We start from the raw sequence: 26,943 nt of genomic DNA, 5'->3' as shown, positions 1-26,943 counted from the left end.
GCTTTGGTCAATGGAATGTTATGGACAACATACAGCAAGTCTGTGTAGAGGCTCAAAATGAGCTCGCATGGTTTGGCCTGGTCTCTTGCACTCCAGCCATCTGCTGTGAGAAGCATACCCTGGTAGTGACTGCCCCCTGAGCCTGGGTCTCTGAATAAGACATGTAATGCAGACCCTCAACCTCCAGCCTAGAGCAGAGCTTCTGCTACCAGCCTGCAGAATCCTGAGCAAAAAGTAAATGCTTGCTGTCATCAGTGGCTAAGATTTGGGGATGTTTTTTACTGTAACAGAAACTGACTAATACACTTCTTAAAGTTGCTAAGAGAGAGTCTGCAGAAACTTCTCGGCCATTGCATAGTACCTCAGAAAGGCTGGAGACATTTACTTCTCTGTGGAGTCACTTTGTGCCTAAACATCCCTCCAACGACTCCCACGGGGCACACCCTCAGCCTAGCCTCTGCATCTCCTCCCCTGGGCCCAGGGCCACTACTTCCTGAACAGAATCTTACATTGAGGAATGGCAGTGAAATGGGTACAGTCCTTGACCAAAAGTCGAGCTATACCCCAGCTGCAGGTAACTCGACCAAACCCCCACCCCGCTGAGGACAGCCCATTGCCTAAAAAAGGACTCACATCATAGGTGACTTCCTCCACCTGGTCCTTCTCCATAAGGAACACCTTGGAGACCTGCTCACATGGGCCCTGGAGGATTCGGGCAATCAGAGGGTAATCGGTGTTCTTCAGCTTCTGTTTTTCTGGAATCACACACAGCCAGGAGCAGCCATGAGTTCGGCCTGAGGCCTTTGCCACCATAAGTAGGGGTCAACTCAGGGGCCCAGATGGACCAGGCACCTTGGGAGATGCGGCCGTACAAGTTGGGAGACTGATTTGCAAATGAACAATTCAAAAGGTGCGGCTCAAAGCAACTGTTCCGTTTCCTCCCTCCCCAACAATACTCCCATGCCTCAAACACTTTGGAAGATGCTGCAATGGAAGCATTGGTTTTATCTGTCTCTCAGGAAAATCCAGTTCCTTTCACTTAGGTTTTAGGGTGTGTTCACTGACCACACATGACACTCCACCAGTCTGGGAGGCAAATAGGATTGGAACGTTTCCAAATGATAAACGAGAAGCAAATGAGGCACAGGGTGTTTTGTTGTTTTGTTTTTTTTTAACTTGCTATTTTGAGTTAATTCAAAGTCTTCAAAGCACACCATGTTCTTCAGACTTACCACCGCTGGTATGGACCACGTACAAAGCAAACTCCTCTGCGGAATTCTCAATCTGAATCAGAAGCAAAAGATGCTTGCTGAGAGCAGGTATTACACGTGTGAACTTTGAGCCATTCCTGCCTTATCACTGCAAAGCTAAGGAGACTCTAGGCTTTTTTCAGGGGAGAGCTATTTATCTGCAACTCTCAGAAGTGATAAGGAACTCAGACGGCAGATTATGTTATCAATAACAGATAAGGGCTAACTTTTATTGGACCAGGTGAGGAGTTTCTACACGCCTTACATTTTAATTTGCCGAATGCAAGAACCCCGTAATGGGGTCCTGTTATCCTCATTTCACAGATGAGGAAGCAGAAGCACAGAGAGCTTAAGAAACTTGCCCAGCTCATCCAGGCAGCAGGTAGGTAATGAATGGGGACTTGAATCCAGAGCCTGTGCCCCTAGGCCCCTCGGTGACACTGGCTCCCATTAAAATAAGAATACCTGGTCTCCCAAAGACTTACAGAAAGGGGGTTGTGGCAAACATATAGAGTAACGGGACTTTTAAAACACTCGTGCACCATAACTTGCACATCTACTGAAGGTCCATCTTCAAAGTAGGTTCCCCGGCTGTATTCCAGATGTTAATCTGCACATAGGACCCCAGACTGGTTGTCAGGCCCACGGCCCCTCCAGTGGCCCATAAAGCCCTGAGGGCTGGTGCTGCTCGGGCTTCGGTGGCACCAGAATTCCCTGTGAGCTTGGCTGAGCAGGTTCCCTGGCCTCACCTCTGAGCTTCGGATTCAGCCAGTCTGATTCAGGGGTGGGGCCTGAGGAGCTGCTTTCCTAGCACGCTCCCACGTGATGCTGATGCCCGGGGTGTGAAAGACCCAAACTTCTTCATGGTGCCCCCCTCACCACACACTCTCCACAGCCCCCACCTCTCTACCTCTGGGGCCCCCAGGGCACATGTGCTGCCCCTCTGAGCCCACCAGCGGAGGGGACTTACCTTAAACTTGTTGAGCAGCAGCTTGAGGACCTGCGGGGTGGTCATGGTGCTGTTGATGCGGACATTGGTGACGGAGCCATAGGCCGGGGTAAACACCGACGTCTGCCAACAGAGGGGTCCAGCTCAGGGTGGGGGTGGGGACGAGGACAGGGTCTGAACCCAGGCACCCCACCCCGTTACCGGGGTAGAGGGCGCAGGGATGCTCACACTCAAGCTATGCTCCCTGACAGCCTCCGAATAGCCCCCTGGCAAGCACTGGGCTTTGATGTCAACAAAGAGCCCTCAGCTTTGCCTAACTCAGGAGCTCCAGGGGCCTAAGATCTCCAAGTGGCAGGGTTGGGGAGGGGAATAAGACTACATAAGGGAGGCCCTCTCTCCCAATAAAACACACACAAAGCTCCTTCCACTGCGACTTCAACACGAGGAGGACTCTGACCACTTTTCCATGATACGCCTGCTTCTGAGGCCAGATTTGAACCAGGCAGCAGGAGGGAAGGAGAGTCAGCTAATTGGTATGGGGTAGGTGGGCTCCTGATGCCCCCTCCTCTGAGTCTCACAGCTCTGCTTGGGGGGCTGCCCTTAGCTCATGGAAAAGTTGGACAACACAGCAGCTGGGAGGCACAGGGAGCAGGAAGAGTAACACAGGGATTGGCTGGTATCTGACAAGGGGTGTCTATGGGGTCCTCTCACCCACCACCTAGAGCATCTCCTGACCTGGGATCCCTCGTTCCTTACAAAGCCAGCAGCCCACCCACAACTCAAAGGCTGAACACCAAACACTTGGATCCCCAGGTGTCTGTAGCCCTGAAGTGGCAGCTGCTGAGGAAGGGGCTTCACCCTCCTTCAGGCTGCCCCCAGACTCCCTCCACACCCATCCCACACCACCCTGTCCCCTCTACCTTGTGGTTGTAGAAATGGCCATTGATGGAGAAGCGGTGGCGTCTGATTCGCCGCTGGTCACTGGGTGTCCTCACATTGCCCCGGCGACGCACCCCAACATCACTGCGTGTACGCATCAGCTGCGGGGTGTCTTCCTGCAGGGGCTTCAGGCCTCTGGAGTCTGAGAGGGAAGGGGGAAAGGAGCTCCATCTGCCTGGGCCCAGCATGTGGCAGTTTGCACCTGGTACCCGCTTGGTGGCCAACACTACAGCACCCACCACCTCCCCAAAAACATATTTTATAAAATCAGTATTTCCTGCTGGGGGAAAAACTTTACCAAGAAGCAATGCAGTGACGAGGTTCAGAGCACAGACTTCAGAGCCAGACTCCCGGATTCACATTCCAACTCACCATTGCTACATAACGCTAACCCCTCTTGCCTCAGTTTCCTCATCAATAAAATGGGGATAATAATAGACCTCACCTCATCTGATTGCTGTGAGAGTTTAAATGAGTTAGTTTGTGGAGAGCACTTAGAACAGTGCCAGACACAAGATAAGCATGACACAAGGGCTTGCAAGCAAGATACTTCAAACTATCAAAATTGCAAATGTACATAGCCTCAGGCCCAGCAATGCCACCTGAAAGAACCCTGCAGATACTGGCAAATGTGTGAAATGACACATCAGCAAGGCCACTCACTGCAACCTTGTTTGTCATAGCAAAGGACTGGTAATGACTTAAATACCCATCGGTAGGGAACGATTACAGAAGTGGTCATTGGTTCACACAATGGAATACTGTAGAGCTATGAAGAATGCAGGCGTTCCTTACGGATTTGTATGGAACACTCCTCAAGATGAACTGTTACATAGAAACAGAGGTGTGCAAATGCTACCACTGATGTGAAAGGGGGGAGGAAAGAAATGCCATCCAACTACCAAGGTCTGTGGGTGCGTCCTTGCTTCCGTTTGTACAGAGTATCTTGGGAGGTGCGCCTTCAGGTGGCCTCTGTGGAGGGAACTGTGATGACGAGGGCCATACTTGGCCATGTATACTGCGTACTCACGTTTTTGGTCCTGACTTTCAGGAAAAAGATCTTTTGTTTCTATTTTTTAGTTATTTATATTCAGATAGTTGGGTTTTTTGTATTGTAAAGAAATTTTAGCATTTACTTTTTTTTTTAACAAGTCAAATATTTTTCTTTTTTTTAAAAGATTTTATTTATTTATTTTTAGAGAGGGAAGGGGGGGGAGAGAAAGAGAGAGAGAGAGAGAGAAACATCAATGTGCGGTTGCTGGGGGTTCTGGCCTGCAACCCAGGAATGTACCCTGGCTGGGAATCGAACCTAGGACACTTTGGTTCCCAGCCCGCGCTCAATCCACTGAGCTATGCCAGCCAGGGCAGCATTTACTTTTGAACATGTTATGGTACAAGAAATTTTATGTAACAAATCATTATAAAACACAAGAACGGACACAAAGTACTTCAGGTGCTGCCCACATATAATGTGCCTCCTTATTTTGCCCTCAAAAATCTGGGCAACAAAGTGTGCATTATATGCAACAAAATACGGTAGATGAAACGGAAACCTTTACATTCTTTTTAATATTTTTGAATCTTGAATCATGTGGATTTTATTTATTCAGAAAACGAAATAACCATTTCCAACATCTATCCCATTTGTCTTCATACAGCAGTTGGCCCCAAGCTGGAGGCTCCTCCCACCATGCGTGTACCTGTGGGGCTTGATGTCTGGTCACTCTCGGCTGCAGCGTCCACCTCTGTGATCTGAATGTCGGGCATGGTGAGGGGCTTCATGATGGTGCTGGGGGCAGAAAACAGATGAGGGAGTCTGGTTCAGCCCCTGTGGGGAGACATGCCCATTCCCACCCTACCCCACCCCACTTCTGCACAGGGAGCACTTTGCTAGCACCAGGCTGGGGATAAAGGATTTGGATGGGCTGTGCTGACTGTCCCAGGAGGCTAGGCCAGCTCCAGGCTGAGCACTGGGTGAGGAGGGGAGGTCTGGAGAGAGGACACTCAGTCTCTGCAGCTGCAGCCACAGAAGCACCCAATTCATCAAGTCCAGGCTGGAGAACCACAAAGAACAAAACCCACGTGTTGCCTGCGCTGAATTTCTAAGCATGTGTGGCTTCTGTAGCTTATTTGGAAATCCCCAATAATGGCCATTTATTTCTCGGGACAAGGTTCCAGTTCTGATCTACTTCTGTTAGAGAAATAACTCAGAAATTGTTTTGGCATCTAAGAGGAATGGAAAGTAACAGTCCAGCTGCCACAAGGGTCAGGGCAGCTTTGGAAGGGGTGCTGGTGGCGGTGTTCTCGGGGTTGCATGGACTGAGCAGTGCTCTTGAATCACATTGGAGAAAGGGCCTCCGGCTGGCCATCTGAGCTGACATCTGCTGTTGCCACGATAACTGGTAAATAACTCCTCAGAGCCAAGAAGGGCAATGGGAGCAGCTCACAGAAACACACCTGAAATCAACAGAGGATTTGGCCAGAAAGGAGAGCCATATGTAACAATGAGGACCATCCCACTGTGAGAAGAGCGTGGGCTCGTTGGGACCCAGAAGAGAGATAGGACCATGTTCAGGGGATGATAGTTTTAAGGGAAGACAATTAAAATGGAAAAATCTAAAGGAACTTCCTATTGCAGTATAACCTATGACTTCTGACCCCAGAATGGAACTGGTCAGAGCCTGTCTGGAATGGTGAACACTCAGCACCCACTCCTCCTTTGTCCAAAGCTCTCTTTCTCACTGAAACTGGTCTCAGCATCCTTCTTCACACAGTGGCCCAGGCATTCACTGTATCATAGCAGGCATCTGGGATGACATTATTTACATTCTGAAAACTCACAGTATTTGCAGGTTTCAAGAACCAGCCAGCTACCAGGTTGATGCCACAGGGAAGGGAAAAGAAACAAGTGCGTAGAGGATCCTTTAGTAGGCCCGGCCATGGGCCACATGGTCTAATGACATTTCAGAACTCATCTCGCTCAGGGAATGGAATGTAACCTAGTCTCGGAGCCGGGTGGGGCTGTGGAAAGTTTGGCCCACTGGAAATCAAGTACAGTAAAAGTGCTGAATGCAGAGTATGAAAACAGCAAAAACAGATGAAGCCGAAGAGCCATGGCCAGACATTCCAGCCCCTGGTGGGATGGGCAAAGGCTTTTCCCCTCAAATGCTCTTGGAAAACAAGCAGATCAGCTCCAGGGCTGGGCCACAACGTGGGCCCCTCTCAACTTCAAAGAAAGATAGCTTCGGCTGCGGAGTTTAACAAAACATTCCATGTGGCGAACAGAGAAGGCTTGGTTCTCATTTAAAATAGAAAAACCATCATCACTGTGGTTTTGGCCAAGAGATTGGCATGCTCAACCCGTGCTCTGGTCAGAAGGCAGTCGGCATCAGCAAGTTTCAAGATGAAACAGGCTAGTCACTTGACCCTAAAAACTGAAGTCTCAGAAACACAGTGAGGAGGGTGTGCCTTACTAAAGGCACTTAGCTACTCATTTGGCGGTGGAGGGAGGAGGGGAGCAGGCTCAGCCTTCACAGGTCTTCCAGTGGGGACCCAGAAGAGAGGGCATCCCGGACTACTGACCAGCAATCACACACCACCACACACACAGTTTGGCTGGCTTGGACTGGGTGTGATATTCCTTTTCCTCTTCTGGGTTTTCCCAAGACATGGAAAGCTCTGGTCTGAAGGTTTGAACCCTAAATGTCTCCAGAGCAGGGTCTCTCTATGGGGTGGTCCCAGGGGGGAGGATGCTGGAGCATCAGGTGTCCTGTCAGAAATGTGTAGGCCGGGCCTGGCTGGCCGCTACCAATGCCTCTGAGACTTGGAAATTCTCCACGATGTGGGACACTGCTCACCAGGCTTTGGTGCTTCTCTCTGACTCAGTGTCTCCCCTCCTCACTCTGACTGTCACTCAGTAACTGGTGACAGGAGTGGAAGCCTGATCACCCAATGCCTACCCCTTTCTCCTCTTCCCAGAGCAGAACAGATAGGAACAGGAGCTGGGGTCAAGGCTAGCTGGAAAAAGGTGGCGTCCACCTGCTCAAGAACACACCAAACCCCCAGACGCCTCTAGCCCTTACTCACCCTTGAGCCCCCAAGTTACAGCCAGAGTGCCAGGAGGAAGAGGAGGGAGGGGGGCGAATGCGCTCGTTGTCATCCTGCATCTGCAGACGGATGGGCCGGCGCAGCCCCCAGGAGATGTTCAGCAACCCCTCCACGATGAACTCATCTTCTTCCTGCCCACAAAGCAATTGATGTGGTGAGCCCAGAAGAAAGGCCCAGCAGAAGCCAGCACCATGCCAGGGGCCACTGGCAGCATCCTGAATGGGTCCTAGCTGCACGCACCCGAGCTATATCACACCCAGCTCCAGTACACCCTCCGCTGTAAACTACCCTGAGGCCACGAGGGCGACCTCCCAGGTCAGCACATGTGTTGCCTGGAAATTCAAGTACACATGTGCACATTATAAAAATGGGGTGTTTTTTACACTGCTGACTTCAAAGAAAGAAGAATACATCTCTTAAAGTAATGTGAGACTAGCCTTGCTAACAGAATTAACTATTTTCCTCTCTTCTATGGAAAATGATGCCTTTAGCTACAACATATGTTTAGCAATGTAACTTGCTGGGTGAATGAGATTTAAAGTAATAGTTCCCCAAGTTTACTCTCTGGAATATATAGCAGAATATTTTAGCAGAATAGAGAATACAGAATCCTTTACTGATCAGTTGTCACCTTAAAAGGGGTGCTGAGTCGTCATGAGTTGGGAGATGTTGTGTTGATCAGATTTCTTAACCGCAGAACTCCCCAGAACCTACAGTGAGCTGATGTGCTACACGTGACTCTCCAAGAGGTGAATACATCTTGCAATAATTCCAAATTCATAGTCAAGGGTGATTCCCCAATAACAAGGTAAATGTGAAACCCTTCTAAGGGCATTTGCATAACCCCAAGAAATGGATCTCATCTATGACCATAAAACTCTTTAATCACCAAGCATTTTGAGAATTCCTTCTATAGGACACACCTCAAAAAAGCTATTTAAGGACAATGATCTTGTTAATGGCACAGCCACTAATCTGTACAAGCTTTGAGGTCAGTGCCTAAAACAGTCAGGCTTTCTTTCCCAAGCCTCAGAAAAACCTTTTTGGGCAGGGCCCACAGACGTCAGACCTGGGCCACAGACACATCTTCAGGACAAGCCCCATGGGTGAAAATGATACCTGACCAGCGGGCAAGCTAATCTGAGCCCCAGATCATCCTTAGAGAGGGAGGGGGGATAGAAGAACGCAGGAGAGGAGCCGAGCAACTTTAGGACACTTGTGGATCTTGGGGAGAAAGACTGTATTTAAGTGCCAATTGCATATACGGCCTTCTAGGTGGTCAAGGCTGGCATCATTACTTTACATTACATTCTCATAGGACAGAATTTAACCCAAAGTAGGGCTTTGCCTGAGTTGGCTTATTTGAGGGACACAGAAAACGTCACTGCATCCACATACTATCCCCAACAGTCTGTCTTCGTAGCTGAAATTCTACCATCTGATATCTTTTTCTGTGGTTTAAATCACCATAGCTTGATAACCTGAAAATGTGTTTAGAAGGGTATTACACATACCTTCTTATCAGTCAAGAACACTTGAGTATAAATTACTTTGCCAGGTTCCTATACAGGTCCCTTCTATCTGATAACGGGCTTTACAGAAATGGATACAGGATGAGTAAACTTAGATGCAGGATGGGGGCTGGGGAAAGACAGCTGGAAAACAAACAGCATTCCAAGAAGGCACCCTAGGAAGGCTGCTGCAGTTGTGGAGAAAAGTGAGGGGAACCACCAGAGCTTAGGTGGTTGTCTTATGGGCCCAAATGTGTAAACAGAGGACTAGGAAGGTCCCTGAATTGTCCAAATAAAGAAGCCTGCTTGAGAGCCTTCCAAAAGGGTCATTTCGCAAAAGCCTCCCTTTGGAGAGCTCCCCTCAGTGAGCAGATGCTAGCACAGCCTCATATCCAAGGCATGTCTCTGGACCAGAAAAGCTCGCCCTTTCTGGAACAACTTGGACCTGGGGTCTCCTTCCAAAGAACACCAGGGTCTCCTGTTAACATCCTAAAGGAGAAGCCACTCACTGTGGCAGGAGGGACAGGGAGCCAGGACACAGGGCCCCTTAGACCCTGGACACATGGAGGCAAAAACTGGGCTGGCCCTCCAGTGAGGGAGCCTCCCCTGGGGACTCCTCACCTCCCGGTGGCGGAGCTGCAAATTCTGGCCTTCATAGTACAAGTTGTAGGTCTTCAGATGTAGGAGAAGTTCATTTCTGAGGGGAAAAAATACAAGAGGTATAACAGTCTTAGCCAAAGCCACTTATAATGCAGTTGTTCCCTCTCTTCTCACCTCTAACCTGGCCCATAGTCACCCCAGTCTGGGTGCTTGTCCACAGGGGTACACATGCACACACACGGGGTCCTACCGCCACCCCCAACACCACCTTCCCCCAGGATCAAGATCAAGAATAAAGACCACATAGAACAGACTGAAGATGAAAGAAAAGCAACTCTAGAAAACCAAGGCAGCCTCGTCTGCTGGTGAAAGCTGGCAGCTCTGACGATACTCCTCAAACCCAAGTTGTGTAAGCAGTCCGTACTAAGCCACAGGTTCACAGAGGCAGCCACACTTCAGACCCACAGGCAGGGTTTCTCCTGCCTCTCAGCCTCCCCTCCTTCATGCGTGCTGGGATTGAGGAGAGGACAATCCCTACAGGCTTTTTTCACGAGACTCAGACACTTCTAGGCTTTTGAGAAAGTTAAAAGTGGCAGGTCTGGTCCCACTGACTTATGCTTCACGGACATGACCTTATCACATGTTTAAAAACTTACAAACTCCCATCAACAGTGGAATGGATGAATATAGGCAGCTACAGTCATACAATGGAAGGTTATATGGCAATGAGAACTTGAATAAACTACACACAATGTAGATGAATCTCACAGTACTATGTTGAGTAAAAGCTACTGTATGATTCCATTTATATAAAGTTCGAAATGGGTGTCTGTGTTCAGGATAGTGGCTCACCTTGGGGAGCAGCAACTAGAAGCAGCCATGAGGGGGCTTCTGGGCCCTAGCAATATTCTATTCTATGTGCTTTTTTGTCTTCTTATTCCATTCTAGGTGCTTTTTGTTTATTAAAAAATTTTTTTTGGCTTGCAAATCCCCTCTAAAGCCTGGTACCAGGCCTTCTTAACTGCTAAGAAGGAACACCACTTTCCAGGTGTTCCTTCAGGACACAGCTCTACTGAGCATGGGAGAGAGAGGGCTTCATGCCCTTTGTGATCAGGGCACGCCCTTGTCAAACCTGAGAATAGTCTGATTGAGTTTTGTTGAAAATGTGTGGTGTGCATGAGGATTTGGCAGGGGGGAAGCTCCGGGAGGCTGCTGTGTGCTGTTGCCTGTTTCCAGACAAAGGCGATGGACTGTGGTCCTCGTAAATCCAGCCATTCCGTGGGGGTGTTTGGGGCCATGCCGGAGGTCAAAGCCCTGGTTGGAAATTCTAAGAAGTTCCTGACAAGCTCAACCCAGATAAACTGGAATAATTCTACACAAGCCAAAACGAATTAGTAAAAAATGTAGCTCCGAATAACTTAAACCCAAAATTGTTTGGTACTTTTGAACACACAGATGTGAAAATAGGAGGTAAAATGACTAGTCAGTAGAAGTCCCCGGGGAAATCCACCCATGAAATGATAGAGAATGACCCCAATCCCCCACCACCGTGTGTCTGCAGACGGCCAAGGCATCTCAAATAATAATAATAATAATAATAATACAATTTGGACTCAGGAAAGTTAAACATTTAGTTAAGACAGAGAGTAGCCAGTATATGCTGCTATGTCCCTGTGCTGGATATAGAGATGTATCCTGACACTTATAATTCAAAAGAGTCTATTTTGGCTCAGCCCTGTCACATTACCAAAAAGCTGACTTCAAGAGATTTTAGTGCCTACAAAGCAATGACACTGTCTCCTCCTGCCAGGGGTCACCTGTGCCCGTTTTAGCCAGAACCGCAGCAGCACAGGTACTCCACTCAGCTGGGACTCCCTGCGAGATACCACAGACAGGACACTGAGCAGCTACTGCTACTCCTCCTCTTGGAAGCCCTCCAGGATACCATCTCTTTTGAGCTTTCAAATGTGCCATATCTTGAAGGTGCCCTTTACCTCACTCTCTATGGCCAGGCTCTGGGGACATATTTTTCTAGAGCAGCAACCTGCTGAGGCTCTTACTGCCCACACTTAGCTGCTTACTTAGCTCTTTCTCACGCACAAGAGCCCTAGCTCTCTCACGTACAAAGGAGGCATCTCTGCCAAGAGCTTCCATCCGCAGGGGGCTGGCTACTGGGGGCAGCACAGTACAGAAAAAGTCTTACTTGGAAATGTATTTATCTTTTCCACATGGGACTAGGGAAGTTTGGTGGCTGTAGTCCATTCTTCCTTGCTCTTTTCATCAGAAGGAGAGACCTGTATTTGAAAGGAGAAGACAGAGGTTAGAGTCAGGTTGTGTCCTTAGGAATCAGCAGAACTTAGGCTGGGGACCAGGGACACATGACTCCCTGCCTTTTTTCCAGACCCACAGCTTGGGCAGGCCCATGGTGACCCAGGACTAGTGCTGGCTGCTGGAATGCTTGCCATGGACTTGGAGAAAAAAAAACACACACAAAGGAAATATGGCAACCCTTAGACAGCCCCAGAACAAGTGCCCTAGCCACAGAGTGTTGACACCCAACTTGGTTCCAAGGACAACCAGGGAGGCTTCTCTGAAGAAACCTTCACAACCCAGAGTGGAGACCCAGCTGACAGGGGCAGCTCAGAGACTCTACTGAGGAACACTAAAGGTTGGTAAACCACCTAAAAATGCCCAAATAATGCTAGGCATAATAAATCACAGCTATACATCTACAATCACCTTTAAAATATGATTCTGTGAAGGCAATTTAATTACCGGGAAAATGGCAATACATTATGAAAACACAGGTTACAAACCTATGAGTCCACTTATGTTTAAAATATATGTAAGCATAAAATATGCACATATACACATTTATTTAAAGAAAAATATTCAGATATTCAATTATACACACACATACACACACACAATATACACACACACATATACAGTCAGGCCTCAGTGTTATTGATAGATAACTTTAAGCAAAACATGTATAATGAAACAATTTTATCAGTATATCAGCCACAGGCTAACTGATATAAATGAGAGTTAAGTTCCTAAGGCATTTCATTAACATTATAATAGAATGTCATTGAATGAAGTACATTATTTGAGCCTGCTGTATGAGTATGTGTGTACAGTCTCATACATGTTTATATGTATACATACATATACATGTCAAGATTTCTCTACTTCAGCACTGTTGACATTTGGGACTAGATCATTCTTTGTCATCCTGCGCATTGGGGGGTGTTTAGCAGCATCCCTAGCCTCTACCCACTAGATGCCAACAGCTGTAGCTCCCCAGTCATGACAATCAAAAGTGTCTCCGGACATTACTAAGCATCCCCTGGGAGCTAAACTGCCCCATTTGAGAACATGTGACATGCATATGTGTATATAAATGAACAAAAGGCTGGCTGTCTCTGGGTAACGGCAGTGCCCGAAGTTCATCCAACATTTTATTATGATAATTTTCAAACATAAACTGGTATCTGTTGTAATGTTTCCTCTTTTGTTTCTGATTTTATTTATCTGAGTCTTCTCTCTTCTTTTCTTCGTCCAGTTGAAGGTTTGCAAATGTAAAGTTGCAGAAAGAAGACAGTGAGTGGCCATGGCAGAATACCCTTAACATTCACGATCCTCACTTTATCGCACATCTGTCCATCTACACACGCCTTTATGCATTCAGCAACCCATCTTAGCGGAAATCAAAAGGGAAATCAAAAATATCTTGAAACAAAAAATTGAAACACAACATACCAAAAGTTGTGAGATGCAGAGAAAGTAGTTCTAAGAGGAAAGTTTATAGCAATAAATACCTACATTAATGAAAAATAAAGGTTCCAAATAAGTAACCTAATTTTACATATCAAGGAACTAGAAAAAGAGGAACAAACTAAGCCCAAACTAAGAGGAACAAAATTAGCAGAAAAAAAAAATAACAAAGAGCACAGCAGAAATAAATGAAATAGAAACCAGAAAAACCAATAGAAAAGATCAATGAAACTAAGAGCTGTTTTTCTGAAAAGATAAACAAAATTAGCAAATCTTTAACTTGTATACCAACAAACTGGATAACCTGGAAAAATAGGTAAATCCTTAGAAACATACAACCTACCAATACTGAATTGTGAAAAAAAAACACAAACAGAAACATTTAAAGAAGATTTAGAGAAGATTTAAAGAAGAAGTAAGGCCAATCATTCTGAAACTCTTCCAAAAAGTAAAGAGGAGGGAAAACTCCCAAACTCATTTCACAATACCAGCACTACCCTGATACCAAAGCCAGATAAGGGCACCACAAGAAAACAGAAAACTATAGGCCAATATGCTTGATGAATGTAAGTGTGAAAATTCTCAACAGAATACTAGCAAACTGAATGCAACAGTGCATTAAATGGACTGTACCACATGATCAGTGGGATTTATCCTGGGAATGTAAGAATGGTTTAACATATGTAAATCAATAAATGTGATACATCACATTAATCAAATGAAAGACAAAAATCATATGATCATCTTGATATATGCAAAAAAGGCCCTTGAACATCCTTTCGTGATAAAAGTTCCAAATATTCAGTACAGGAAGAATGTACTTCAACATAATAAAAGCCAGATATGACAAGCCCAGAGCTAACATGAAACTCAATGACAAAAACTCAAAGCTATTCCTCTAAGATCAGGAATCAGATAAGGGTACCCATTCTCACCTTCACCACAGCAATCAGGCCAGAAAAATAAGTGAAATACCTCCAAATCAGGAAGGAAGAAGTAAAACTGTCTCTGTATGTAGATGATATGATCTTATATATAAAAAATCCTAAAGATTCCACCAAAAAACTATTATATTTAATCAACAAATTCAGTAAAGTTGCAGCATACAAAATCAACATACAAAAATCAGTTGTACATTTATACACTAACAACAAACTATCTGAAAAAGAAATAAAACAATTCTACTTACAATGGCATCAGAAATAATAAAATACTTAGGAATAAGCTTAAGTAAAATTTCTGTACATTTAACATAGAACTTTGAGGAAAGAAATTGAAGAAGACAAAAATAAGTGAAAAGATACCACACATTTATGGATCAGAAGAATATTGTTAAAATGTCAATATTATTCAAAGCTAATTCTAGATCCAATATAATTCCTATCAAAATTCCAATGGCACTTTTTGCAGAAATAGAAAAAAATCCTAAAATTTGTATGGAACCACAAAAGACCTCAAATAGGCAAAGCAATCCTGACAAAAAAAAAGAACAAATCTGGAGGCATCAGACATCCTGATTTCAAACTACACTACAAAGCTCTAGTAAGCAAAACAGTATGGTGCCAGCACAGAGACCAATGGAACAGCATTAAGAGTTTAGAAATAAACCCATGCATAGATACTCGATGGGGAGACAATAGTCTGTTAGTATTAGAAAACACTAGATACTCATATGCGAAAGAATGAAACTGCGCCCTTATCTTACACTATTTACAAAAATTAACTTGAAGTGGATTAGACTCAAATGTAAAACCTGAAATTGTAAGCATAAGAAAACATAGAGAAAAAGCTTCTTGGCATTGATCTTGGCAGCAATTTTGTGGATGTGACACCAAAAACACAAGTGACAAAAGTAGAAATAAGTGAGACTACATCAAGATAAGAAAACGTCTACACAGCAAAAGAAACAATCAGCAAAATGAAAAAGCAACCTACAGAACAGGAGAAAACATTTGCACACCATATATGGGGTAAGTGATTAACATACAAAATACTTAAGGAACTCATATGACTCAATAGCAAAAAAATCCCAAATATTCCAATTTAAAAATGAGCAAAGGACCTGAATAGACATTTCTCTAGAGAGTACATACAAATGGCCAAGAGCCATATGAAAAGATGCTCAACATCATTAATCATCAGGAAAATGCAAATTAAAATGACAATGAGATACCATCTCACACCTGTCAGAAAGGCTATCAACAATAAATCAACAAACAACAAGTGCTGGCGAGGAGGTAGAGAAAGGGGACCCTCATGTACTCTTGGTGGGACTGTCAACTGGTGCAGCCACTATAGAAAATAGTATGGAAGTCCCTCACAAAATTGAAAATAAAGCTGCCATATAATCCAGCAATTTCACTTCTGCGGTTATATCTGGGGAAAAAAAAAAAAACCCACTAGTTCGAAAAGATATATGCAGCCCTATGCTCATTGCAGCATTAATAGTCAAGATTTGGAAGCAACCTAGATGTCCATGAATAGAGGAATGGATAAAGAAGATGTGATTGACATATATAATGGAATAGTACTCATTAATAAAAAAGAATGAAATCTTGCCATTTGCAACATGGATGGACCTAAAGGGTACTATTATGCTAAGTGAAATAAATCAGAGAAAGACAAACACCATATGATTTCACTTTTAAGTGGAATTTAAAAAAATAAAACCGATAAAAAAATTAAAAAGAGCAGAAACAGACCTATAGATATAGAGAACAAGCTGATGGTTGCCAAAGGAGAAGAGCATGCAGGAGTAAGGAAAACAAGACCCAAAACCCAGAAGGCATAATAAAAATATTTGATACCAATCTATAAAAAAATTAAACTTCTGTTTAAACGAAAAATTTACCCTACCCAAAGTCGAAAGGCAAATGACAAGTTGGAGAAAATATTTACAATATGTATGACAAAAGGTTAATACGTACAGGGCTTTAATACATCAATAAGAAAAAGATTCTACACTCTGTGAAAACTGGCCAAAAGACATGAACAGATAATTCACAGAAAAATGAATACAAATAGCTAATAAACTATGAAATCTTTCTCACCACTGCATTTTTACTTCCAATCAATATGAAGCCAACAACAAATCAGAACATACTAGATATATCAGAATTTAGCTTTTACTTAAAATTATTCTGAAGCGTCACAGCCGCACCGGAACGCAGGCACATCCTGGGCCCGTAGGCCTGCCTGTAAAGCTTAAGGTAACAGAAGAATGTACACTAGGAAGCACGAAATGTCCAGTCCATTCTTTTCTTTCTGTTCTTCGGGTAACCAAGATGCCTTACCTCTCCTTATGCTGGAGACTACCTGGGACCCAGTCACAGGACCCAGACAGGAAGTCCCCAGGAGCTGAGTAAGTCAGACTGCTGAAGTGTGAATAAGAACTGACCAATCTCTGCAGTCCAGGAGCCTGATCCCCTCACTCATGATTACTCATGACCTCTGTTCTGTAAAACCCCTTGCCTGTTATACCATCGAGGAGCTTGGGTTTTCCAGTGCAAACTGCCCACTCTCCATGCTGCAACACTATCTAATAAACGCCACTTTCCTCCACGGCACTCCCGTGTCAGCGCAATCGGCCATCTACAGCAGGAGGCAGACAAACTCTTGTCTCAGTTACAGATATAAATCAAGTCTGACAGCGCAAATGTGAGAATTCTCCAAACTTTTGGCCCCTCTCAACCCGTGGGCGATCTCACCAAAGCCATCGCTGTTAATCTGACCTACTGGCTCATGTTGCTCGATCTTTGTCTCCAGCTTTACTTCTCCTCACCTTTTTTCTTACTTTTTCATTTCTTGGGTTAAAAGTGTAGGGAAATATTTACATCGCCTATCACATTGTTGAACTGAAATTACAGGTAACTGACTCGAAACACCTCCTCTGTCTGCCTCAAGGGCAACATCTGCACCTCTCTTCACAAACTTCCCGACCATCACCACAATCACTGGCTCCCTCCAGCCAGCTGGGAGGAGAAAACAGAAAAAGAAAAGCCAGATAAATTTGCATACACTTGAAGGCAAACCCAGCAGCAGAGCTGACAATGGGCCGGAAGTTTAGAGTTGGGTCCCACACTCCTTAAACAGAGTATTGTTCCCACACAAGGAAAAGTCAGAGGAAGCGGCAATTGGTGCTGGAATGTGGAGGACACTTCCTCCAAGGGTGCCTGCCAAGACCTGCAGCCTTGGAGAGAAGGATCCGCTCTGCTGGCTGGTTGCAACTCTTCTGCCTTCTCTGTCACTATTAAAAATTCACGGCCCTGGCCCTGGCGAGGTGGCTCAGTTGGATGGAGCCTCGCTCCGTACACCAAAAAGTTGCGGGCTCTATTTCCAGTCACGGCATACACATAGGTTGCAGGTTAGATCCCGGTCCGGGAGTGATCTGGGCGTGTACAGGAGGCAACTGACAGATATTTCTCTCTTACATTGATGCTTCTCTCTCTCCCTTCCTCTCTCTCTGAAATCAACTTAAAAAAAATATCCTCAGGTGAGGATTAAAAAAATAAAAACAATTTACAGCCCCTACTTGGACTCCAAAATGCCTTGTAAAAACCATTCACAAGCACCAAGTCAGGAGGTGAGCCTCCCAGGCCCTAGTCATGGTGGAGACACATTGCGGCCACCAACCAGTCAGCCTCTGGCACTGACTTCACGCCCTGGCAGAATGTTTCAGGCTCTCCTCAGCTCCATAATATGCCTGGGCAGTGCCATCCAGCCAGCCAGTGGAACCTAATATGTCCCATGGGGAGGCCCATCCATGCTTCCTGCCTGCTTCAAAGAGGACCTGGAGGTATGGTATGGCTGTCTCCAAGAGCACACAGAATGTCTCGACGAAAGGAAGATTCCTAAGCCACTGAGTACGATGACATCCCAGCCACAGAGAACTTTCTGGGCCTGCATTTCACACTCTGTGAATGTGCCTGTGCTCCTCCTCAGACCCAAGCACACTCACATGTTCTCTGGACCCTGAGCCAAAACATAGCTGTCCCTCCAAACAGGATCTGCCCCTGGGCAGTGCTGCGGGGACGGGAGCCCACACCTCAGCCTGTCCTCCATCAGCATCTAATCCCACTCTAAAACCATCTGTCTGGTGTTTCTTTTCCCTCCTGGACCCCCTAGTTCCCAGACTGGGCCTTTCTCCCACAAATATTCTCATTATCATAATTTCTTTGGGGGATGGAAGGTTCAACAGCCAGACCAAGGAAAAGCTAACCTGAAGTCTTAGGTCCGGGGATTCCTCGAAGCACAGCCCGAAGTGAGAATTCTGGTACATGGGGTTTACTGAGGAAGTGTTTTCAGGAGAAGCCCGTTATGGGAGTGAGGGAAGCAGGACTGGGAGTGACCAGGGCCCCACTGCAGTCCAGCCACAGCCCGATCCCGAGGGAGCTGCAGGGAGTGGATAACTCCACAGAGCTGTCCCACTTGAGCCCAGCAGGCCTGGCATTTGTACCTATGTGCCAGCCAGTCACTGACCACAGGCCGCCCCTCAGAGGAGGGCTTGCGATCCCAGGCATTTCCTTGAGAGAGCAGCTCTCGGGACTAGGGAGCGGCTAAGACATCCCATAGCACATGACAGGTAAGGGGGATCCTGGTGGGGACCAGCATCACCCACAATACCTGCCCCATGTCTGGGCTTAAAGCAGCTCCTGGCTTTGTCACCCTCTCCCACCCACCCTCTGGCTGGGGGGAAGTAGCTGCTCACACAGGACTACCAGGTGCAGTGCAGGGCTGAGCTGTAGGAATGGGGACAGACTTGCCCAAGCTCTGGACCACTCAAAATCCTGAAGTTGTTGCAGGAAGGACCCCTTCCTGTTCCTTTTCACAGGTGTTTCCAGCCTCCCACTGTAAGCCTCCCACGTGAATGAAATTCACCAGCTCAGTTTCCTGCAAAGGGGGCAAATATCAAGTCCTCAAGAAGCTGGAGCAGGTGGGAAAAGTCATTAAAAGCTCACTCCAAATAGAGTAGAATCTCCTCTGTTCCTGGCTGTTGGTTCCTCCAAGCTCCAGTGCCCTCACTCCCTTTCTGTCAGGGAGCCCAGATAACCCAGGGTGGTTAATCGGGTGTTGGAGCATCCACAGCACGTGGGCTAATTGCTATACAATTCCAACCTACAGACAAATGTCTCTCAGCTGACTTATCAACTGCAAAGTCCCCAGAGAAGAGGGGGACAAATCCTGGCAGGAAAGTCCAAGGTGAGATGATGACCTCCCCACCTGTGGTGGTTTCTTTGGTTTCAGTCTCCTAAACTGTCTTTCTGGTTGCACAGCAGGAGCCAGGCCCCTCTGCACTCCCACCTCAGCTCCCAGCGTAGGATGGACAGTGGAGGACAACCTCTGTCTAAGAAAGTATAGCTAGGAAAAGAGACAAGCTTTTCCTAGGGGAGGGGAGCGCTTTCCACAAAAACTATCCAGGGGCCACCCCCAGAGCCACCCCCTGACTGGGGAGAGGGCTGTGCACTGGGCAGGGCCTCAGCCGAAACCCAACGGGGGAGGAACGGCTGACTCTGAGACACCACGAGACATCTCAGAGGTTCTAATTCTGAATGCTCTTTAGACTCTCCCAGAGTGGGGGTGGGGGGAGGCGGGGTAGTGAGAGAAGTTGATTTAGAATTCCTGACATCCAAGCTGTAATTCAGACCAATCTCATCAGACTCTCTGAGCAGGGCCCAGGCATGACCATTTTAAAAGCCTCCCCAGGTGGTTGCCAATGTACAACCAGAACTGAGAACCAGCGTGAAATCGGGTAGGAATAGAGACTGAGGACACCCACAAATGCCTTGCAAAACAGCTTTTCAAGAATGAAGAAAGCAGAATTCCCTAAAAGCAAACTGAGTTTTGTCTTTAGTGCCCCCCTCCCCATAACTAATATTTCAAAGTGATAAGGGGACAATTGTGCAGCATCCCAGAGGGCCAGGGTATGTAGGCACAGAGCCAACCAAAGGGCCCGTCACGCAAAGCAAGGCACCACACCACAGAAGCCAGGAAGCCAGCCCTGGGCCCCAGATGCAGAGGAAATGCTCACTCGAGGCTGGCAACTTCCCCTTTTGGGGCCTGTCCCCACCTCTTCTCTGAACACTGCCCTGCCTTCTGGGGACAATCTGAAGCTCTTGGGTTGGATAAGAAAGTTATCCGACACAGTGCTTCATACTACAGTGCTAAAGTCTGTCCCATCGTGACTCCTGAAGGACTCTGCTTTGCAACCAAGCAGCTTTGACAGAGGAGACGGTGCTGGCCCCTCTGTAGTTCAGCCCCCAGTACCGGGGCAGGAAGAAGTGCAGATGGCAAACAGGAAACCCCAGCTCTATTGCACCACACGAGGAATGAGACTTGAGCTGTAGCCTGGAGCCCTGCCAAGATCTAGAGATTACAAGAATTTCCACCTCCTGATTTCCAAACCTGAGCCTGCCCTGGACAAGGGCAAAATGTGGGCCGCCCCCCGGAAGGAACCAGGGTGCACTTTGCCCCCTGCCTGAATGCTTCATCCAATAAAAGGCCCACTTACTGGCCAGGCCCATGTCCTCTCAGGGACCTGATCACCCCACAGATCTCTAACCCTCACTTCCCTAAATGTACCTCCATCCCCTTCCCCACCCCAGTGTCAGTGTGGGGCTGCCGAGACCCACCCACACAGCTCTCCCAATCATTCTGCTCCGGAAAGGGTCTAAGCATCAAACACCACCAAAGGGAAAGTTAAGGTCAAGTGTTCTGCGCATGTGTACTGCACTTTCTCCACTGTGCTGTGACTATGAATAAAAGGCTTTGCCCCTCCCTACCCCAAAGAATGCTAAGTATCACAGAAGAGGGAGGGAAAGGGCACGTGGAGAAGACTGGCTTGCCCTGCCTGCAGGCAGGTAAGGAATTAGGAAAGGGCTTAGCTCAAGAGAACTGGCAGAAGTCTAGTTGCAAGAGGCCCTGGACACCTTTCTCCACACCCCTACCCCGCCCCCAAAATCAGGAGCAGAACAATCACAGTACTATTATTGTGAACAATAGATGGCTACCACAAATGCGAGCTTACTACAGGCTACCACCTGCTTGGACTCAGTTAATCCCCACAACCACCCCAGGAAGAAAGAAAGAAACCCCAGCGCTCTAATTTTGCAGGTGACACAAAGCCCAAGGAATAGAAGTAACTTGCCAGAAACACAGCCAGGAAGTGGCAAAGCTGGGGTGCAAACCCAAGAATGTACAGTGGCAAAGCAGACCCTGATTGACTGCAGCTTCTCTGCAAGTGAAGAGGAAGAGCTCTCAGCTAAAAAGCACCCGACCCAGTCATTTCAGAGTGGTCATCACATTTGAGAACCTATCAGAATCCCCCAAAGCACTCTTTAAAATACAGATGCTGCCACCCCCTTCTCCCAGTTCCCATTTCGGTGTTTCTGGAGTGAGGTCTGAGAACACTTCTAACAAGTTCCCAGTGGATGCTGGTGCTGCCAGTTATGAGACTCTAGAAGCTCCATCTTACTCCTTGCAGGAACCCACAGGGAAGGCACTATTTTTACCATTTTACAGGTAAGGAAACAGAAGGTCCCAGAGATTAGGCAACTTATGCCAGGTCACAGAGCTGACATGAACCCACATCATGAACTCCCCCAGTGCCCCAGCTAAGCCATGGACATGCAGGTTCCATGCAGGACAGGTGGGTGCAGCCAGCTTCTGCAGCTCATAGCACATGAGTGAGTGACTGGCCTAATGGACAAGCGGTTGGGAAAGCAGATCCTTTGGGGGCCAGGGATGAAGACACTTATTCAGAGACCAGGGTACTTACAAGGTCCCAGAGCCACTGAACTCAGAAATGTCTCATCCTCTGTCTAAAGGACAAGCTACCCCTCACACTCATGGGACCCACAAACTACCTGTCCCCCGATCCAGAAAAAGCCTGGGGACCTGACTGATGACAGGTGCAAGGCCCCTGCTGACAAGAAACCTCACTCTCCTTTCAAAAGGCAGCCCTAGCTGGGCCCACCTGCCAGATGAGGAACTGAGATTCAACAGGTGGCTGAGCTGGGATCCCTGCACCAGTTTGGTCTGCAAAGCCCCTGCTCTTTCCTGGGGCGGCTCCTGCTCAGGTCTTCTGTGGCAGCTCAGGCTTTCCACATTCGGGTCCGAACTCCCGGTGGGATTGGGGGAGATCTGAAAAAAAGGTCCTGGGACTCCGCTGGGGAAGGCCTGCCTCCTACTCCCACACCAGTGGGAGCGGAGGGGCAGCCAGGTCAGGGACCTGGGAAGTCACTACTGAGAAGTGCCCAAACAGTCACCTTGCAGGCCCCGATGAACAGCTACTTGTCTATAGAGAAATCCCAAGGGCATCCACAAGCTTTCAACCTGGATGAATGTTAGAAGAAAACCCAAAGGCTCTTAGGCTCTTAGTCTAACATCAGAGAATTGGGGTGTTTGAGTGATACCAAAAACGTCTGTAGGAAGTAAAAACTCCAGACAGAAAAACTGTGTATGTGTATATAAGGATGGGTGTGTGTATAAGGATGGGTGTGTGAGGGAGACTGTATGGAGTGTGTGTGTGTGTGTGTGTGTGTACAATTAAGACTCTGGGTCAGAGAAACCAAAGACCTAGGAGTTAATCCTCCAATACCTACACATCCCCAGGGAAGGGCGCAGTCACATCGGCCTCCCTAAAGCAGCACCTACATCACCTGCAACCACAGGGGCCCTGGCAAGATGTGCCCCTCATGGGATAACAGCAAGCAAAGTGTGAAATTCTGTGTGACTCAGAGGAAAGAACGGGAATTTGGTGGAAGCAACAACTGGTCCTAATAAGGCAAATAAGACGAAGCATTCCTTGACCTGCATTTCTCAAAACTGAGAACTATTTTTTAGGGTATTTCCACGTCCTAAGTGGGGAAGAGCAAATTAGTCTTTCCTCCAGCCCAGTAATTACAGGATTTAAGTGGAGTCCCAGGAGAGCCCGAGGCCTGTATCAGCCCATGCGCTCCGGAACCCCAACTGGTTGTCTGTGGGTTAGCGTCTCAGCTCTGCGGACACACGCTGACCTACCCCGACAGCTGAGGAAGGGCCACCTCCACTTCCCCCTCTTCTGCAAGCACAGGTTTCTTTCTGGCCACGCTTCCTGTTTCCTGAGTGATTTCTACTCACCTCTGACCTCACATCCCCTTCCTTGGGGAACCCCAACAGTTCTTCCTTTTTTGGTGCTGTAGCCTGACACCCTTTGTGTGCGGAGATCTTCGGGTTTCCCCTCCTTGCTACCCGGGGCCAGAATCGCTGGCCTCCACCACCCCAGAGTGAAGGTTCCTTGCACTGGAGAAGCAGCCAGGTGGGGCGAGTGACGGAAGGGTCCCCAGGTGCTGAGCCCTCCCCTGGCACAGCCATCATGGGGTATCTTACATCCACCCCCCTTTAGCCTCATTCACACCCTGCAACTGCACAGGGAAATTCACCCTCGCACGGCAGATCTCTTACCCCCTCACATTGCCAGGACAGACAGCATGTCCAGGGGTTTCCAGAACATCTCCAGGAAGCTGAGGGGAAGTTTTCCACAAAACCACATGCACCCCGCTGACTAATTCTAACAGAAAACCAACGCCACAAAAAGCAGAACTTCTCCTCAAAATGGCCTTCAGGGGCCATCTCTGTAAACTCTTTACAGTTCCCCAACTTTCTGGCAGTAAAGAAGCAGCTCTTACTGGGCAGACAGAACACAGGTAGAGCCGGGTAAAGAACATTCTGGAGAGCCCAGTGGGTATATGTGCCCCTCCCAGACCTACATTCCCTCATCAACTAAGTGGAGGGCCAGGTAGGCCCTTCTGGGAGCTCACTTAATGAGGAACTTAAAGCATTTTCCACAGGACCAGGTGTCCTGGAGCAAAGCCACATGACCTGGTTTCCCAGTTCTGGGTCCAGAAGCTTCCCAACGTCCTGTCACCTCAGACTCCACCTGAAGCGTGCACACCACCTCTCCGGCCTCCCCCCACCTCACTGCACCATGTGCCTGATCACCCCATCACATGTGCAACCCATCACATGCACAGTCTGTCACATGTGCAACCCGTCACATGCACAAGAGAGCAATCCCTGTCCCGGACATCCCTATGGTCAACTGTAAGATCCTATATGGAGCTTTAGGAAGAGAGAGCCCATACTCTGAGGCTACCACCCATCTCCCCGCCATACTTGGGGCCTCTTGGACCACACCAGCTAAAGTCCTCCCCACACCCCAGCCAGGTTGATACTGCCTGTACACAAACACTCAGCAGCCATACCCATAGCCACTGTGTGAGTATTTAGCAGAGTCTGAAACACACAAAGAATGCTTGAAATAAGAAAGGCTGAAGCTCTTGTTCTCAATCTTCGAGGAACATGGTGGCAACCACCCACTCCACCTTGTTGGGGCCTCACTCACTGCAGGGTAGCTGGGAACCCCAAGCAACCCTCTCGATCCCACTACCACACACAGAAGACCCTGGGACAAGACAATTTGGCAGCAGTGGGCCTGGGGCTCAAGGCCCAGCTGCCAGTGACCAGCAAGACACAACTGAGGTCATCTCTAGGCCGGCAGGGCTGCTCACCAACCCCTGGCCGCCCACCTTTGTCCTGCCATGCTGAGACACAAGTCAGGCCCTGACCCCCTACCCCAGGTGATGGCAGAAGGGGCGGGAAGATGGCCAAGACCTGTGACCCTGCCTGACTGAAGCAAAACTGCTGAGACCAAACACCGCAACTCTCTCCCAGGCTTTCTCTTTCCTTTTCTTTTCATTACACATGTAAAATAAACATTTTTTAAAATATAGTTAACCAAAAAGATTATGATCCACAAAAAGAGAAATCCCACTTCTTTGAGGTACCTGCACTCGCAAATTCACGTAGACACTAAGGAGAATAGAAGTTAACGGGTTGGGGCAGGCAGGGAGGGTAGGGAATGGGGGGAGTGGAAAGTTAGTGTAATGGGTACTGAGTTTCTGTCTGGGATAATTGAAGAGGTCTGGAAATGGACAGTGGTGGTGGTTATACAATATCGTACAATATCGTGAATGCACTTAATGCATTTAATACTAAGGCTGTGATCTGAATGTTTGATGTCCTTCCAAAACTCACATGTTGCAGTCCTAACCCCCAATGTGATGGTCCAGTCATCCCTTGGTATCCTCAGAGGGTGTGTTCCAGGACTGCGATGGATACCAAAATCCTTGGATGCTCAAGTCCCTTATATAAATGGCCTAGTATTTGCATATAACCTACACATATTCTCCCATATACTTGAAATCATCTCTAAATTACTTATAATACAATGTAAGTGCTATGTAAATAGTAGTTATACTGTATTGTTTAGAGAATAATGCTCTGTACAGATACAACCACTGTAGGCCCAACTACATAGAACACATCAGAAATAAGGTAACACTTTAAGGTAACATTTCTCCACCCCCCCAACCCCTGAGTACTTTGCATCCATCGTTGGTTGAATCCATGCATGCAGAACACACAAATATGGAGAGCCAACTACGTTAGGAGGTGGGGCCTTTGAGCGGTGATTAGGTCGTGAGGGTGGAGCCCTCATGAATGGGATTAGTGCCCTTGCTAAAGAGGCCCCACAGGCTCTTTATCCCCTTCCACCATGTAAGGACATAATGAGAAGTCTGCAGTCTGGAAGAGGACCTTCATCTGACCTGCTGACACCCTGAACTTGACCTTTAGCCCCCAGAACTGTGAGAAATAAATTGCTGTTGTTTGTAAATCACTCAGGTTGTGGTATTTTGTAATAGCAGCCCCAAAGAACTAAGACAGCCACTAAGTTGCTTAGAGCGTCATCCTGATATGCTAAAGTTGTAGGTTCAATCCCCTGTCAGGGCACATAAAGAATAAAATGATTAGAAGGGTAAATTTTCCATTATGTATATTTTATCATAATTAAATATAAAAATATTTAATACAAAAAGATTAAGATCAAAATCTCCCCTCAAAGATAATCATTAATAGCATTTTGTCATGTATTCTTTCAGAGGCAAATATAAATGAATGATATGATATATTTTATAAGAATAGCATAGTTTGGTAACCTGCTCTTTAGAAATACCTATTTTTCCATATTAATAAAGAAACATCCTTGTCTTATATTTTTTGTAGCCACATGGTACTCCAAAGTATACAGATACACCATAATTAACAAGTTTCCTATTAGTGGACACTGAGTCTCCAGTTTTTTGCTGTGATGGCCGTTATCATAACACTGAGGACATCCCTGTGCACACATTCTTCTGTGCTTGTCCAATTGTATCCTTGGGATAAGAATTCCTCCAGGTGGAATTGCTGAGTCAGGGACTCCCTCGGGAAGATCATCAACAATATAAATGCAGCAGGGATGCTGAATTCTGTCTTATTAAAGTCTGTTTCCCCATGCGGACTGCTCCTGGATTCCACTTGGGTGTCTGTGATGTTGCATAGTGTTCGGGGAAGGAGGGACAGTCCTTTCCATGGGAACTCATCCCCTCCTCCCCACTCCCCAGCCTCCTCTGGGGACACAGCATGCCTGTGTCATGAAGTGAAATTGGTATACCAAGAAGGCAGAATTTTACTGGGTTAATGCCCACTGGATCCCGGTGCCAGCAGAAAGACCCCAGCAAAGCACTAGGGTGGTCCAAGGCGGGTGCCCTACAGTGGACAAAATAAGTGTGGACACAGGAAAGTTTTTCTTTTGTTAAAGGTTTGTTCTTGTGTGGACAGAAGGAGAATGCAATAGACTCTTCCTAAAAAAACCAAGAGCTAGAAGGGACTAGTGGGATCACCTAACCCCTTGCTTGGAGATAGGGAAGCTGGGGCTCAGAAACACTCA

General features: G+C 47.1%; 1 protein-coding gene across 4 annotated transcripts in view; it reads right to left on the bottom strand.

Moving 5' to 3' along the window:
• The window catches only part of RASSF2 (Ras association domain family member 2), a 37,624-nt gene that overhangs the window by 6,013 nt on the left and 4,668 nt on the right, over positions 1 to 26,943 (bottom strand). For 2 of the 4 annotated variants that reach the window (XM_028525001.1, XM_036009591.1), the window contains 8 exons: positions 11,560 to 11,650; positions 9,378 to 9,453; positions 7,225 to 7,376; positions 4,839 to 4,927; positions 3,120 to 3,280; positions 2,221 to 2,322; positions 1,233 to 1,284; positions 634 to 755 (listed from right to left, as the gene is read on the bottom strand). In XM_028525001.1, coding sequence (XP_028380802.1) covers positions 634 to 755; positions 1,233 to 1,284; positions 2,221 to 2,322; positions 3,120 to 3,280; positions 4,839 to 4,927; positions 7,225 to 7,376; positions 9,378 to 9,453; positions 11,560 to 11,618 — 813 coding nt within the window. In that variant the 5' untranslated portion in view covers positions 11,619 to 11,650. Of the gene's footprint in view, positions 1 to 633; positions 756 to 1,232; positions 1,285 to 2,220; positions 2,323 to 3,119; positions 3,281 to 4,838; positions 4,928 to 7,224; positions 7,377 to 9,377; positions 9,454 to 11,559; positions 11,651 to 18,898; positions 19,026 to 22,107; positions 22,127 to 26,943 lie in introns of those variants that run through there. The other 2 variants (XM_036009590.1, XM_036009592.1) reach the window with 2 other exon arrangements.

This window comes from Phyllostomus discolor, chromosome 9 (assembly GCF_004126475.2).
Source record: "Phyllostomus discolor isolate MPI-MPIP mPhyDis1 chromosome 9, mPhyDis1.pri.v3, whole genome shotgun sequence".
NCBI lineage: Eukaryota > Metazoa > Chordata > Mammalia > Chiroptera > Phyllostomidae > Phyllostomus > Phyllostomus discolor.
This window is presented reverse-complemented; position numbering and strand designations above follow the sequence as displayed.